Genomic DNA, 12,634 nt, shown 5'->3' with positions numbered 1-12,634 from the left:
AGGAGCTGCCTGACTTTCAGCCTCATCTTTTTAAAAAAACTAATACTTACCAAGAATGTCCCCGGGCCAGGCTGTGTGAAGGGCTTTCCCTGCGTCACTCCAGTGACTGCTCCTAAGCACCCCTATAGGGTGGGGTCCTTCTTATGCCACAGTTTACAGACAATGACCTTTGGGCCCAGAAAGCTTAAGTGATTTGCCCAAGGCCACACAGCCAATATGTACTAGAACGCTCTGACTTGAGAGGCTGAGAGCGTGGCCCTCAACAGTACTGCTCTCCCACTGTGCAGAAGGGGAGACTGAGGCACGCTGGAGACATGGCTTGCCAGGGTCAGGGCCTGCTCCCTCCTAAACCAGGACGGGGCCCGGCCTGGGACGCAGACCCTGGACTGGGGGGTCAGCACAGTGACCGTTCATCTCACCTGCTGTGGTGATGAGCTCGACGGGAAATCGACGACCACCTGTGGGGACAGAGTCAAGGAGCCGGTCAGAGCCAGAAAGGCCTTGGGGGCATCCCACCCAACACACCCATTTCAGGAGCCAGGCTTGTCTTACATCCTACTGAGCACCACACCCTGCTCTCCCAGACACCCCTCAGCGTGGAGGGCAGGGAGGCCCTGGAGGGAGCACCAGCCAGGCTGGTCCTGACCCCTCTCAGGCCTCAGTCCTCACCTCATTGCTGATCACATGTGCGGTCACTTCCATGCCACAGCTGGAGTAGGTGCTGCGCAACACAAGCTGGTCATTGCTGTCCTCAGCCTGGCAGCTGGGGTCCCCGAAGGTCAGGCTGGTGATGGTGCACTTCAGAGCCTGGGTTGGGGGAAGGGCACCGTCAGGGGCACTGGGCTCCCGGGGGCCTGTTTTTTACAATCCAGCCCAGGGCTCCTAAGCCACAGACATTGCTCTATCCCACTCTTCATCCTACCCCACTTAACACTTTTCTTGGGCTGGCCACAGTGGCTCACACCTGTAATCCTAGCATTCTGGGAGGCTGAGGTGGGAGAATCGCTTGAGCTCAGGAGTTCAAGACCAGCCTGAGCAAAAGTGAGACCCTTGTCTCTACTAAAAAAAGAAAAATTAGCCAGTGTCCTGGCACGCGCCTGTAGCCCCAGCTACTCGGGAGGCTGAGGCAGGAGGATCACTTGAGCCCAGGAGTTTGAGGTTGCTGTGAGCTATGACAGCGCCACTGCACTCTACCCAGGGCAACAGAGTAAGACTCTGTCTCAAAAGAAAAAAAAAAAGGAAGACTTTTCTTGAACTTGTTCATTTTTGTGCTAAGCCTTATCCTAAGCAATAATATTTGTGACATCGTGAATTTGATTTGCTACTTATTGTTTTTCTTCTAATATATATATTAAAATAAATACAGGACTATTTAAATTAAAGACATTCATTTGAGTTCCACATAAAATCATTGCTCATGGCCCCACCCCAGGGGCATGCAGGCCCCACCAGCATAATCCAACATCACACCTGGGGTGGGCAAAGTTTTCCTATGTCGGGCCAGACAGTAAAGACAGTCCTGTGCCGCAGAACGTCATTGCCGTTCGACCGTGATCCGGTAAGGTTATAATGGAATCGAAGAATTCCTGTTACCTAGTGAATTCATAGTCACTATAATGTGACAGTATTTGTGGTGATACTGGTGTAAACACACCTACTGTGCTGCCAGTCGTATAAAGTATAGCATATACAATTTTGTACAGTGAATAGAATATACAATTTTATACAGTACATAATACTTGATAATGACATTAAACAACTATGTTACTGGTTTATGGATTTACTATGTTTTTATCATTATTTTAGAGTGCACTCCTACTTATTAAAAAAAAGTTAACAGTAAAACATCCTCAGGCAGGTCCTTCAGGTGGTATTCCAGAAAGAGGCATTGCTATCATAGATGACAGCTCCATGTGTGTTACTGCCCCTGAAGACCTTCCAGTGGGACAGATGTGGAGATGGAAGACAGTAATATTGATGATCCTGACCCTGTGTAGACCTAGGCTAATGTATGTGTTTGTGTCTCAGTTACAGCAAGCTAAGGTTAATTTATTATTGAAAAAAAATAAATTTGGTGTAGCCTAAGGGTACAGTATTTGTAACGTCTACAGTAGTTTACAGTAATGTCCTGGGATGGCACATTCACTCACTCACTCGCTGACTCACCCAGGCAACTCCCAGTCCTGCAAGCTCCATTCATGGAAAGTGCCCTATACAGGTGCACCATTCCCTCTCTCTCTCTCTCTCTCTCTCTCTCTCTCTTTTTCTTTTGAGACAGGGCCTCACTATGTTGCCCAGGCTGATATTGAACTCCTGGTCTCAAGTGATCCTCCTGCCTCAGCCTCCCAAGTAGCTGAGATTACAATCATGTGCCACCACGCTCAGCTTTTATCTTTTATATCTTATGTTTATTATACCCTTTCTATGTTTAAACATGTTTAGATACATAAATAGTTACCATTATATTACAGTTGCCTACAGAATCCAGTACAGTAACATGCTGTACAGGTCTGTAGCCTAGGAGTGACAGGCTATACTGAATAGCCAAGGTGTGTAGGAGGCTATCCCATCCAGGTGTGTGTAAGTATACTTTGTGTATCCCAGTCGTTAAACAATGAATGACTGCATTTATGCCTTGTGGGCTATATGATCTCTGCTGTAATAACCCAACTTTGCCACGTAGCCTGAAGGCAGCCATAGAAAATATGTAAATGAATAGGTATGGTTATGTTCCAATAAAACTTTATTTACAAAAACAGGAAGTGGGCCACAGTTTGCCAACCTGTCTTAGAAGAATCAAACCTTAGAATTTCAGGCCAGGCACGGTGGCTCACGCCTGTAATCCTAGCACTCTGGGAGGCCGAGGCGGGTGGATTGCTTGAGGTCAGGAGTTCGAGACCAGCCTGAGCAAGAGCGAGACCCCATCTCTACTAAAAATAGAAAGAAATTATCTGGCCAACTAAAAAATATATATAGAAAAAATTAGCCAGGCATGGTGACACATGCCTGTAGTCCCAGCTACTTGGGAGGCTGAGGCAGTAGGATCGCTTAAGCCCAGGAGTTTGAGGTTGCTGTGAGCTAGGCTGATGCCACGGCACTCACTCTAGCCCGGGCAACAGAGCGAGACTCTGTCTCAAAAAAAAAAAAAAAACCTTAGAATTTCTCACTCACACTCTTAGGATCAAAGAATCTCTGAGTCCTAGAGCTGAGTGGGCTGTTGGAAGTCCCCCTTGAGTCTAGCAAACTCACATCCACCCCTCCAGGATGCTGTTCCTGAGTGCCACTGCCCCCAGCTGCCTGGGGCCACCTTAGGGAACATCAGCCCACCAAATAAAAACGGCTCTGAGGGAAGCTCCAGCCACACATGGGCCTGGAATTCAAACTCTGCACAGTGATCGTATTTCATAAGTCAATGAGAGGGCAGCGTGCTCTGTGTTTGGGGTGAGTCTGTTCAGGCCATTTTCTTTGTGTTTTCTTCTATACAACTTCATGTACTTGGAATATGCAGATTACTTTTTTAACAAATGGCATCTTACTGCCCTTTATGATGCAGCTTAGTTTCTCACCCAACAATAAATTATATACATCTTTCTGTGTCTATATCTATACATTTACCACATTCTTTTTAACTGCAGCATAATGTTCCACAGATTAATGGATTGCAACGTATTCATCCAGGCCCTACTGATGGATATTTAGGTTCCCAATTACAAATAATGTGTCAGGGACTATCCTTTTGCAACAGGCAAGAGTTTCTTTAGGATGGTGAAACTGCTAAGACAAAATTTACAAGGTAAATTTTAGTGGTAATTAGAATAGCTGCTGTCAAATCACCCTCTGATGAGTTGGATCTGACCTCATCTCCCACCAGCTATGCATGAGGGTCCCATTTCCCCTCACCTTCGCTTAGGTGTCATTTTTGCATCTTGCCTACTTTGCAACACTTCAAAGATCATCTGGCCAATTTGTCTAACAGAAATTCTCTTTATTTCCAGCAAGGAAGCAGATTTTAAGCACTTGGCAGAAAGTTGGGAGCTCTGCAGTCTGTCAACAAGATGGAGAAACAGAGAGTGCCACTCCCTGGGGACTGGGCATTAGCAGCACCGGCCACTGCTGGTCACTGCACCAGCTCCTCCAACTCCCAGACATCTGCTGGGCCAGGCCAGGCAGGGGAGGAGGGGCAGGTGCACAGCACTCATGTGGGCCTTCACCCAGGCCCCTGTACCCCAACCCCCAAAAAACTTCCCTGTGGACTTAACCACAGAGTTCAACGTCATTCCGAATATCCCTGAGAGATGATTTATCAAAGCTCTGGCAGAGAGCTTTCCTCAAAGCAAAGAAATCACACAGGGGAAGATGGGCAGCAAGGATAACCCAATTTTTTTTATGTCCAAAAAATTAAAAACCACTGGAGCCAAAATTTAAAGAACTAGAACAAATCAGGGGAAATGATAGACAAAGAGAAGATTTTTTTCTTTATGTAAAAAGCTTATAAAAATCATCAAGAAAAATACCCAGCCCTAATGATAAAGACACTCAGGTTCTTGTGACTCACTTGGAGCCCACACTCACTAGAGAATTCTAGATTAAAACGAGAATGGAATATCATGGTCTACCTCCCACATTGGCAAAGTTTTTTGTTTTGTTTGTTTGTTTGTTTTGTTTTTTTAAATTATATCCTGGAGAGAGAGAAGCAGTCTCATCCTTGAGAAAGTGGGTTGGAGATTTCACTTTTTTTCTTTTAAGAGGCAGGGTCTCTCTCTGCCACCCAGACTGAAGTGCAGTGGCGTCATCATAGCTCACTGCAGCCTCAAACTCCTGGGCTCAAGTGATCTTCCTGCCTCGGCCTCCCAAAGTGCTGGGATTACAGGTGTGAGCCACTGCGCCTGGCCACTTCACTCCTTTTAACCCAGCAATGCCACTAATGCAGAAATCTATCCCCACAAAATAATCCTATGTAAAGAAAAGTTCCATACACAATGATGTTTTTTGCCTATCTGTAACATTACAAAATTGGAAACAACCTGAATGTCTAATAAGGGAAGAGGAGTTAATTACAGCATGTCAATATGATGGAATGATATGTGCTTATTAAACATGATATCACATACAGATGTCAAAGCTCTAAAAATACAGTAAGTGAAACAGCAGGAGACCAACAAACACACCCCTTGTGATAATGCTGACATAAATAAACAGAGAAAACACTCCAGAAAGAAACACACCAAAATATTGGCAGCCATTGTCTTTGGGTGGAGAGATTAAGATTTTCTTCTTTTCTAATTTTTACATATTTTTAATGCATGCATTATTTTTTATAATAAATATATTTGTTTATCAATCAGGCAGAGACCACACTGTGCGTATATTCTGTTAAGTGACCACCCAGCTCAGCAAGCATTTAGGATTAATAGTAACTACCTAGTACTGGCATGATTTACTGAGCACTTACTATGTACCGCATCTGACTGTGCCACGTGCTCGGCCTGTCAGACCTCATTTGATTCTCACCATGTGGTAGGTACCTTTATCAACTCCATGTTACAAGTGGGAGAACTGAGGCTTGCAGAGGGATGTGACTTGTCTCCCTGCCTGGGCTAGAATCCCACAATTCTTGGGCTAGTAGAAGGACTAGCTGCCCACGTCAGCCCGAGTTAGAGGGGCAAGAGCTCCCTTACCGCTACAAGATCTTTCTTGAGTACCAGAGTCATGACGTCATTGGCGCACTTCGGCTGGAGCAGGGACATGAGCAGCTCTGGGCTGCAGGTGTCTTTGGGAGGAGTGGTCTGGACTGGTGCAGGTGAGGTCGGCAGGCCACCGTCTGTGGGGTACCAGGTGGACAGTCACTGAGCGCTCACTGTGCACAGGCACTAAGCTCTTCTACGGTTAGCTATACCCACCGCCCACGTGTGGCAGATGAGACAAGTGGGCTGAGAGAGGCTGAGGCACCTAACCCGGCTCACACAGCAGAGCTTCACCCACGCTGTGGCAACTGATCCGAGGGACGGTGGGGGAAACGTGGGGCAGGGGAAGGGGGCTGGTGCTCACCGCAGCTGGGGGCCCGCAGCGAGACGACACTGGCCAGCGGTAACTCCACAAAGGACGCTATGACGCTGGCGTTGAGCATCCGGGCCTCCCCCAGGAGGCCTTGGGGTGTGTCTGGGAGCACAAAGCCACGGATGTTCTTCTCTGGAAAGATCTTGAAGGAGTACTCGCCAGTGGTCTAGTGGCAGGGAGAGAGGCAGAACACGGTAAGGGGCACTGCAGGCTGGCTGGGGTTACGCCAGGACTGGTCCTGCTCTCCACTCTGCCTGGCCTCCTTCCCCTTGTTCGCTGGCTCCTGTTTGTCTTTCAGCTCAGCTCAGGGTTCCCCTCTCCAGGAATCTTTCCTGACCGGTATGCTGGGTTGGGGGCTCCCCAGCCGATCAGGGAAGGCTTCCTGGAGGAGGTGGCCCCTAGGCGAAGGTCTGAAGGAAGAACAAGTGGTGCATAGAGGAAGACTGCTGAGGCAGAAGGACCCTCGTGTGCCAAGGTCAGGGCTGGAGTGCTGGTGCAAGAGGTGGCCTGGCAGCAGAGGTTGGCAGTTTGGGTTTTCTGTTTGGGCAGCTGCAGGACTCACCCAGATCTGCACGTTGTGGTTGGCGTCGATGAGCCAGGACACGTAGGGTGGACCCTGCAGGATGAGGACGGCGTCGGGATCCCCAGACGCGCAGCTCAGTTCCACCTTCACTGTCACTGTCCGGGGCCTGCGGGGAGACAGGTGGCTGCGTCAGCGTGGGCGGGAATGCTGACCCGGCCAGGCCAGGCTGGCAATGGGGCCCGGCGTCCGGTGGGCAGCGGCTGCACTGCCACCTGGCCAGGGGTGGGTCTAGGGGACTGGGGTGGGACTGGGGCGAGGTCGGGCCCCTCCGGGAGGGGCCTGTTGGGACCGGGCCCTGGAGGCAGGTGAGGGCCACCGAGCCCTTACCTGGCTGGGGCGGGACTTAGTAAGGGGCGGGGCCTGGCGGGGCGGGGCCCGGCGCGGTCGGGGAGCGCCCTTACCCGGCGGAGGAGCCCGGCAGGACCCTGAGGATGTGCGCCTCCTTGTGGCCGGCCACGCCTTCCAGGCGGCAGCCGCGAACCAAGGCCGGGGCCTGCGGCTGCCATTCGAGCGTGCGGCCCATGTCGCGGCGGGCTTCCGGCAGGCAGTAGGACGGTGACTCCTGGGCTGTGGAGACAAGCGCACCTCAGTCCGCTCCCTGAGCGACCCGGCACATAACACAGAGCCTCACCCTCACCCACAGCCAAAGGCAGTGTGGTTGCGGGGCGGGCAGGAGGGAGCCCCACAGGTGGAGAGGCATCGGAGGACCTGGGTTCAAATCTCCCCTCCACCACTGACCTGCCGAGTGACCCTGTGCAAGTCCCCGGGCCTCGTTTCTTCATTTGTCAACACAGGGTCAACATAAGGGCTGAGCCCATGGCACATGTTAGGATGCAGCCCCGCACCCACCCAGCACATAACCCCATTTTAATCTTTCTTACAGCTTTTACCAAAACCTGAAATTATAGAATTTATTTTTCTGCGTGCATGTTTATTGTCAAATTCCTCATCAGCTCCAGGAGAGCAGAGCCTGGGTTTGTCCCCACAGAGTCCTCAAATGCCAAACATAGGGCTTGGCACATAGTTCACGCACAATAAATAATATGAAAGTGCTGTTTTTTAGGTCAAAAAACTGGCCTTTCACACGGTTCGATCTGCTATTTGGTGAAAGGGGACTAACTTGCTGCGCCCAAGTCTGAGGAATGGGCCAGAGGAGCTCAGATCCCTGCAGAGCGGAGCCCTGGCCCAGACTGGGGAACCTCACCTTGGCCCAGACGGAGGAGGATGCTGTGGGGGTCGTCCAGCTCAGCAGCAGCGGTGATGGGGGCCTGTGCAGCTGCCCAGTCCAGGATCTGGCTCTTGGAGGTGAAGGGGGGCAGCTGTGTGGTGTTGACTCCAGGGAGCTCTTGGGTGAGAAACACGTTGGGGTTCTGGGGAGACACACAGAGGCTCAGAGTGCTGTTCTGGGCTGCATGCATCCCGTCTGCCCATGCAGGAGGATAGGAAGTGATTTGGGGAGTCAGCCCATTGGCTGAGAAAAAGCAGCCAGGGCTGAGAATGTCAGCCCAGAGCCCCCCAGATGCCCCCACCCCAGTCAGATCAGCCGATTTTCCCTTCCACATCCTTGTTCAGCTGCCTGTCCACCCCTCCATAGTTGCCCTCATTCAATCCACATATAATGACATCATGTGGCTGTCTCCCCTTGTACTCTGAGGGTCCGTGAAGGATGATGTCTACCTTGCCCATCCTTGCACAGTGCTTGACACATAGTAGGGACTGAGAAATATTTGTTTGACTTTGTGCTGGGCCCTGGCCCCCACAGGGACCCTGACGTGCCAGCTTCACCCTGACACCTGGGTGCTCCCCACACGTGGGAAGTGAGGGAGGAAGGGAGGAAAGAAGAAATGGGTGAATGAAGGAATTAATGAATTAAAGACAGAGAGGGATGGTCCTTGTTCTGGGGGAATCTGACCATTCAGAAACTCGATATGCATCAAGTCATTTGAAGCAAAAGAAGACAGAGAATATTATTTAATAAGAAACAAAGGGGCGAGACAGTGCCCCGGTTGATCAAGGGTGGGGAATCTGGGCCGCCTCCATTGCCAGTGCCTCAGGAGAGACCCAGGTGGGTTGGGGGGAAGAAACAGGAGGACTTCCTGGAGGAGATGCTATGGGGAATGAAGGATTCAGAGGAAGCTGTTGGGGCCATGGACTCAGAGTTTCCTCTGAGTTCCATGTCCAAAGCCAGCGGCATTGAGCCAAATGAAGCAGCGGCAGCATAAGGGTTTCAGGCTAGATGCTAAGGGGGACTGCCAGACAGTGACAGTGGGCAAGACATCACAGAATGGGCACCTACAATGAAGCACCATACCTTCCCTGCAGAAATTTAACAAGGGGGCAAGGTGATGAGCACCCTGGGTGCAGAACCCAGCCCCCACTGCAGGCAGGGCTGGGACAGTGGCTTAGAACTGGGTTGGGGGGATGGATCTGCCATGTCGTACATCCCCTGTCTGCAAAATGGGGATATAGGAGGGACTAAAGCGCCTGGCACCAAGGGCCAAGCCCTGCTGGGCCTCTGCCTCTGGCCCCTCTCTGGTCTCGGCTCCACAGCCCCCTCCGCGGGTATTTTTAGCCCAGGAGGGAGGAAAGAGCACCCAGGCTGAGGCTGGAGCCCAGAGCCCGCGGGCGGCTGCAACCTCCCAGCAGGCTGGAGCGTTTCATGTTCCTGAGTCATCCTGGGCTCTGCCAGGCTCAGGTCCCGCTGGCAGAGGGGGAGAAGAAACAGGGGAAGATGGGGAGACGGGGGTGCTTTTCCGCCCTCTGTGGCACCTTGACTTCCCCTCTGGGTGCCAAGGCTTGGCCCCCATGGTTGGATTTGTCCCTCTCCCTCCTTCCTGGGGGCTTTCCATGCTGGCTTGGCCATGTCCGTCTGTCTCTGTGCCGTCCCTGTCACCAGTCTGGATGCTTCATCCCTACTCCTCACCCCTGCTTCTCTCTCTGTCTCTGGGCCTGTCTCTCGTCTCTGCGGGCCCCTGAGCTGTCCTCTCCAGCGTCTGTCTGTGCCTCCCACAGTGGCCGCCCTCTCCCTGTTTCCATGTTTCTTTGTGTGTGTCTCCTCCCTCACCCTCTGCTTTCTCTGCTGTAAACAACAGCTGCTCACATCTGGGGGCCACCTCCTGGAGCCTTCCCTGTGGAGGAGGCAGTGCTGACCGGCCACGGCCTCCTCCAGCCCCGGGACGCTGGCTGTGGCTCCCAGCCAGCTGAGCTCCTCTCTCTGGTGGATGTGTCCAACACTTACAGCTTGATTTTTTTTTTTTTTTTTTTTTTGAGACAGAGTCTCACTCTGTTGCCCGGGCTAGAGTGCCGTGGGGTCAGCCTAGCTCACAGCAATCTCAAACTCCTGGGCTTAAGCGATCCCACTGCCTCAGCCTCCCCAGTAGCTGGGACTACAGGCATGTGCCACCATGCCCGGCTAATTTTTTCTATAAATATATTTTAGTTGACCAGATAATCTCTTTCTATTTTCAGTAGAGACGGGGGTCTTGCTCTTGCTCGGGTTGGTCTCGAACTCCTAACCTCGAGCGATCCACCCGCCTCGGCCTCCCAGAGTGCTGGGATTACAGGTGTGAGCCACCGCGCCTGGCCAGCTTGATTTTTTAAAAATAATTTTTCTCCAAAGTAGGCCAAGTAAATTAAAGCAACTCTTGCAAATTCAACAAAGTGTAAAGAACAAAATAAACGTCTCTCCTAATCCCACTTCCCAGCCATGACCACTGTTAACACCTTGTGAGATTTCCTCCTGGCCCTTTCCCTCTGTACAGAAATATTTTCCAATATATATCTTTGTGAAAAGTGAAAAGATTATTTTATGGAATATCATTGAGTCCAATCCTCCCACTGGACAGATGGGCAAACTGAGGCTATATGAGGACCCGAGTTGGCCAGGGTTGAACGTCAACCTGATTCCCACCTCTGGGTCTGGACCCCACCCGAGATCCTGCTGCTCACTGGGCTGTCTTTGGCAGGCCCTGGGGAGTAATGTCAGATGAACAGGAGAAGCAAGGCTTGACCACTGGGGTGGGAGACCCTGGTCCACAGGGAAGGACACAGGGACCTCCCATGGCCAGTGCCTGAGCCCGGGACTGGAGGTAACACACTCACAGAGGCCAGGTGAAGTGGGATTCCCAGGGCCTGCAGCTGCAGGAAGACATTCTTGTCTGTGCTGAGGACCAGAAGCACCTCTTGGGGCCGACTGCCATTTTGCTTGGATGCCTGGACAGTCAGCTCCAGTTGCGACACCTCCTGCAGGGGGCAGGGAGCAGAGGAGAGACACACACAGACCAGTCAGACTTGCATAGGTTGTGCCACCCTGACACATTGATGAGTTCACCGTTGGCTTCTACTGCACTCTTCCCTGCCTGGCCCATTCGCCCTGGCCCAGCCCTCAGGACTTGCTCAGAAACTATCTGCTAATGAACGAGGGAGGTCAGTCCCAGCAAATCCAAAGAGAGAAAAATAATTGGGCTGAGCCTGAACTTCATCCAACAAATCAATCAAGGTTTATTATTTCTACTAATCGCTTGCTGTGTACTGGGCCTTAGAGAGTGCCCAGGGCGTGGAGACAGTGACCTCTCCCCCCATTGTCCCCCACTCCCTCACTGGCAGTCCCTGTGTGACAACTCTGCTTGCAGCCCATATGAGACATTCACACTGCTCCCCCAGTTTGCAGCATTCCTGTTTCCCTTATTAGTCTCAAGTATGAAAACCCTGGGGGCTTTTTTGGTATAATACCATTATTTTAGTATAAGAACGTGAAGTTGAAATCAGGTATGTCTTGAGATGTACTGACTGCATTAAAAGTTCTAAATGACCAATGATATATGCATTTAGAATGTTTTCATAACACCACCACCACCTAACACTTACATAGGGCCTACTATGTGCCAGGGCTGTTATAAGTGCTTTACACATTAACTCAATTTAATTCTTGCAACAACCTTAAGAGGTAGGTACCATTCTTATTCGCACTTACTGATTTGGGAACCGAGGCACAGAGAGGTGAAGTCATTTGCCCAGGATCACACAGCAAGCCAGTCAGGGGCTGGTATTGGTACCTGGGCAGGTAGGTCTGCTCCTACCCACTGTACTGCCCTTGCACATTTTTCCCCGCCTTCTTCCCAAAAGAAAAAGAACACAGCAACCCATGAGACAAAGCTGCTATTGAAAGAATGACCTCTGCTCTGCTCAAAGACCTTCTGCACCAGTGGTGTGTGAACAGGTGAGCACTGAGACTAAACCTGGTCTGTGCCCCACCACCAACACTCAAGGCCAAAGGCAAACGGAAACATTTTGCTGAAACGCAGACTCCAGCTGCTGTCAGGTGAAGGCTGGCAGTCTAAAAGATGACCCAAAACGTCTCCTCAAAGCTATGAAAAAGGAGACTAGTGTTTCACAATGAAGACACCAGTGGAAAGTTTGGAGATTTATCTTCTAATCATCTCCTTGCCATTTCCCCAACTGATATCACAAAGCCAGTGACAGTGTTGCAGCCACTGGAAAAATCTGCCCAGAAATATTTCCGTTATCCAATAATGACACCATAGTCACTCTTTGCTTATGAGTTTGCTCTTTAAAACAAAAAAGAGCAAATATTATTTTGCTTTCAATTTCACAGATAATTTTTTTTCATTTTAGTGTGCTATTCAGGTTGGTTATTTTAAAATTATTTTTATGCTAATTTATAATAGCCTAATAAGATACATTTCAAATTTATGTTTGTATCAGTTCACACGTTTGATTAATGTTTTCTAATGGGTTTATAACTTTTGGCTTTCCAAATACATTGTTTCCTCAATTTTTAAAAATATTATGCATTCTAAACACTTTAAAAATTAAACGCTGGTCTGCAGTTTGCATAAACTGGCTAAAAAAAAATTAAATGCTGGATCTAATGCCATACTTTGATAAAATATGTCATACATCTAAATGTCAGAACTGACATTTTGTTCCAGGATTGTGATCACTGCTGGAAATTCACCGGAGCGAAGCGAGACC

General features: G+C 50.2%; 1 protein-coding gene across 1 annotated transcript in view; it reads right to left on the bottom strand.

Moving 5' to 3' along the window:
• The window catches only part of ENG (endoglin), a 31,741-nt gene that overhangs the window by 3,833 nt on the left and 15,274 nt on the right, over positions 1-12,634 (bottom strand). Inside the window, exons 3-10 of the mRNA XM_045563354.1 lie at positions 10,742-10,882; positions 7,845-8,010; positions 7,042-7,207; positions 6,620-6,746; positions 6,049-6,223; positions 5,679-5,821; positions 670-807; positions 420-458 (exon numbers count right to left, since the gene is read on the bottom strand). Coding sequence (XP_045419310.1) covers positions 420-458; positions 670-807; positions 5,679-5,821; positions 6,049-6,223; positions 6,620-6,746; positions 7,042-7,207; positions 7,845-8,010; positions 10,742-10,882 — 1,095 coding nt within the window. The remainder of the gene's footprint in view (positions 1-419; positions 459-669; positions 808-5,678; positions 5,822-6,048; positions 6,224-6,619; positions 6,747-7,041; positions 7,208-7,844; positions 8,011-10,741; positions 10,883-12,634) is intronic.

The sequence above is a fragment of the Lemur catta genome, chromosome 10, assembly GCF_020740605.2.
Source record: "Lemur catta isolate mLemCat1 chromosome 10, mLemCat1.pri, whole genome shotgun sequence".
Lineage (NCBI taxonomy): Eukaryota > Metazoa > Chordata > Mammalia > Primates > Lemuridae > Lemur > Lemur catta.
This window is presented reverse-complemented; position numbering and strand designations above follow the sequence as displayed.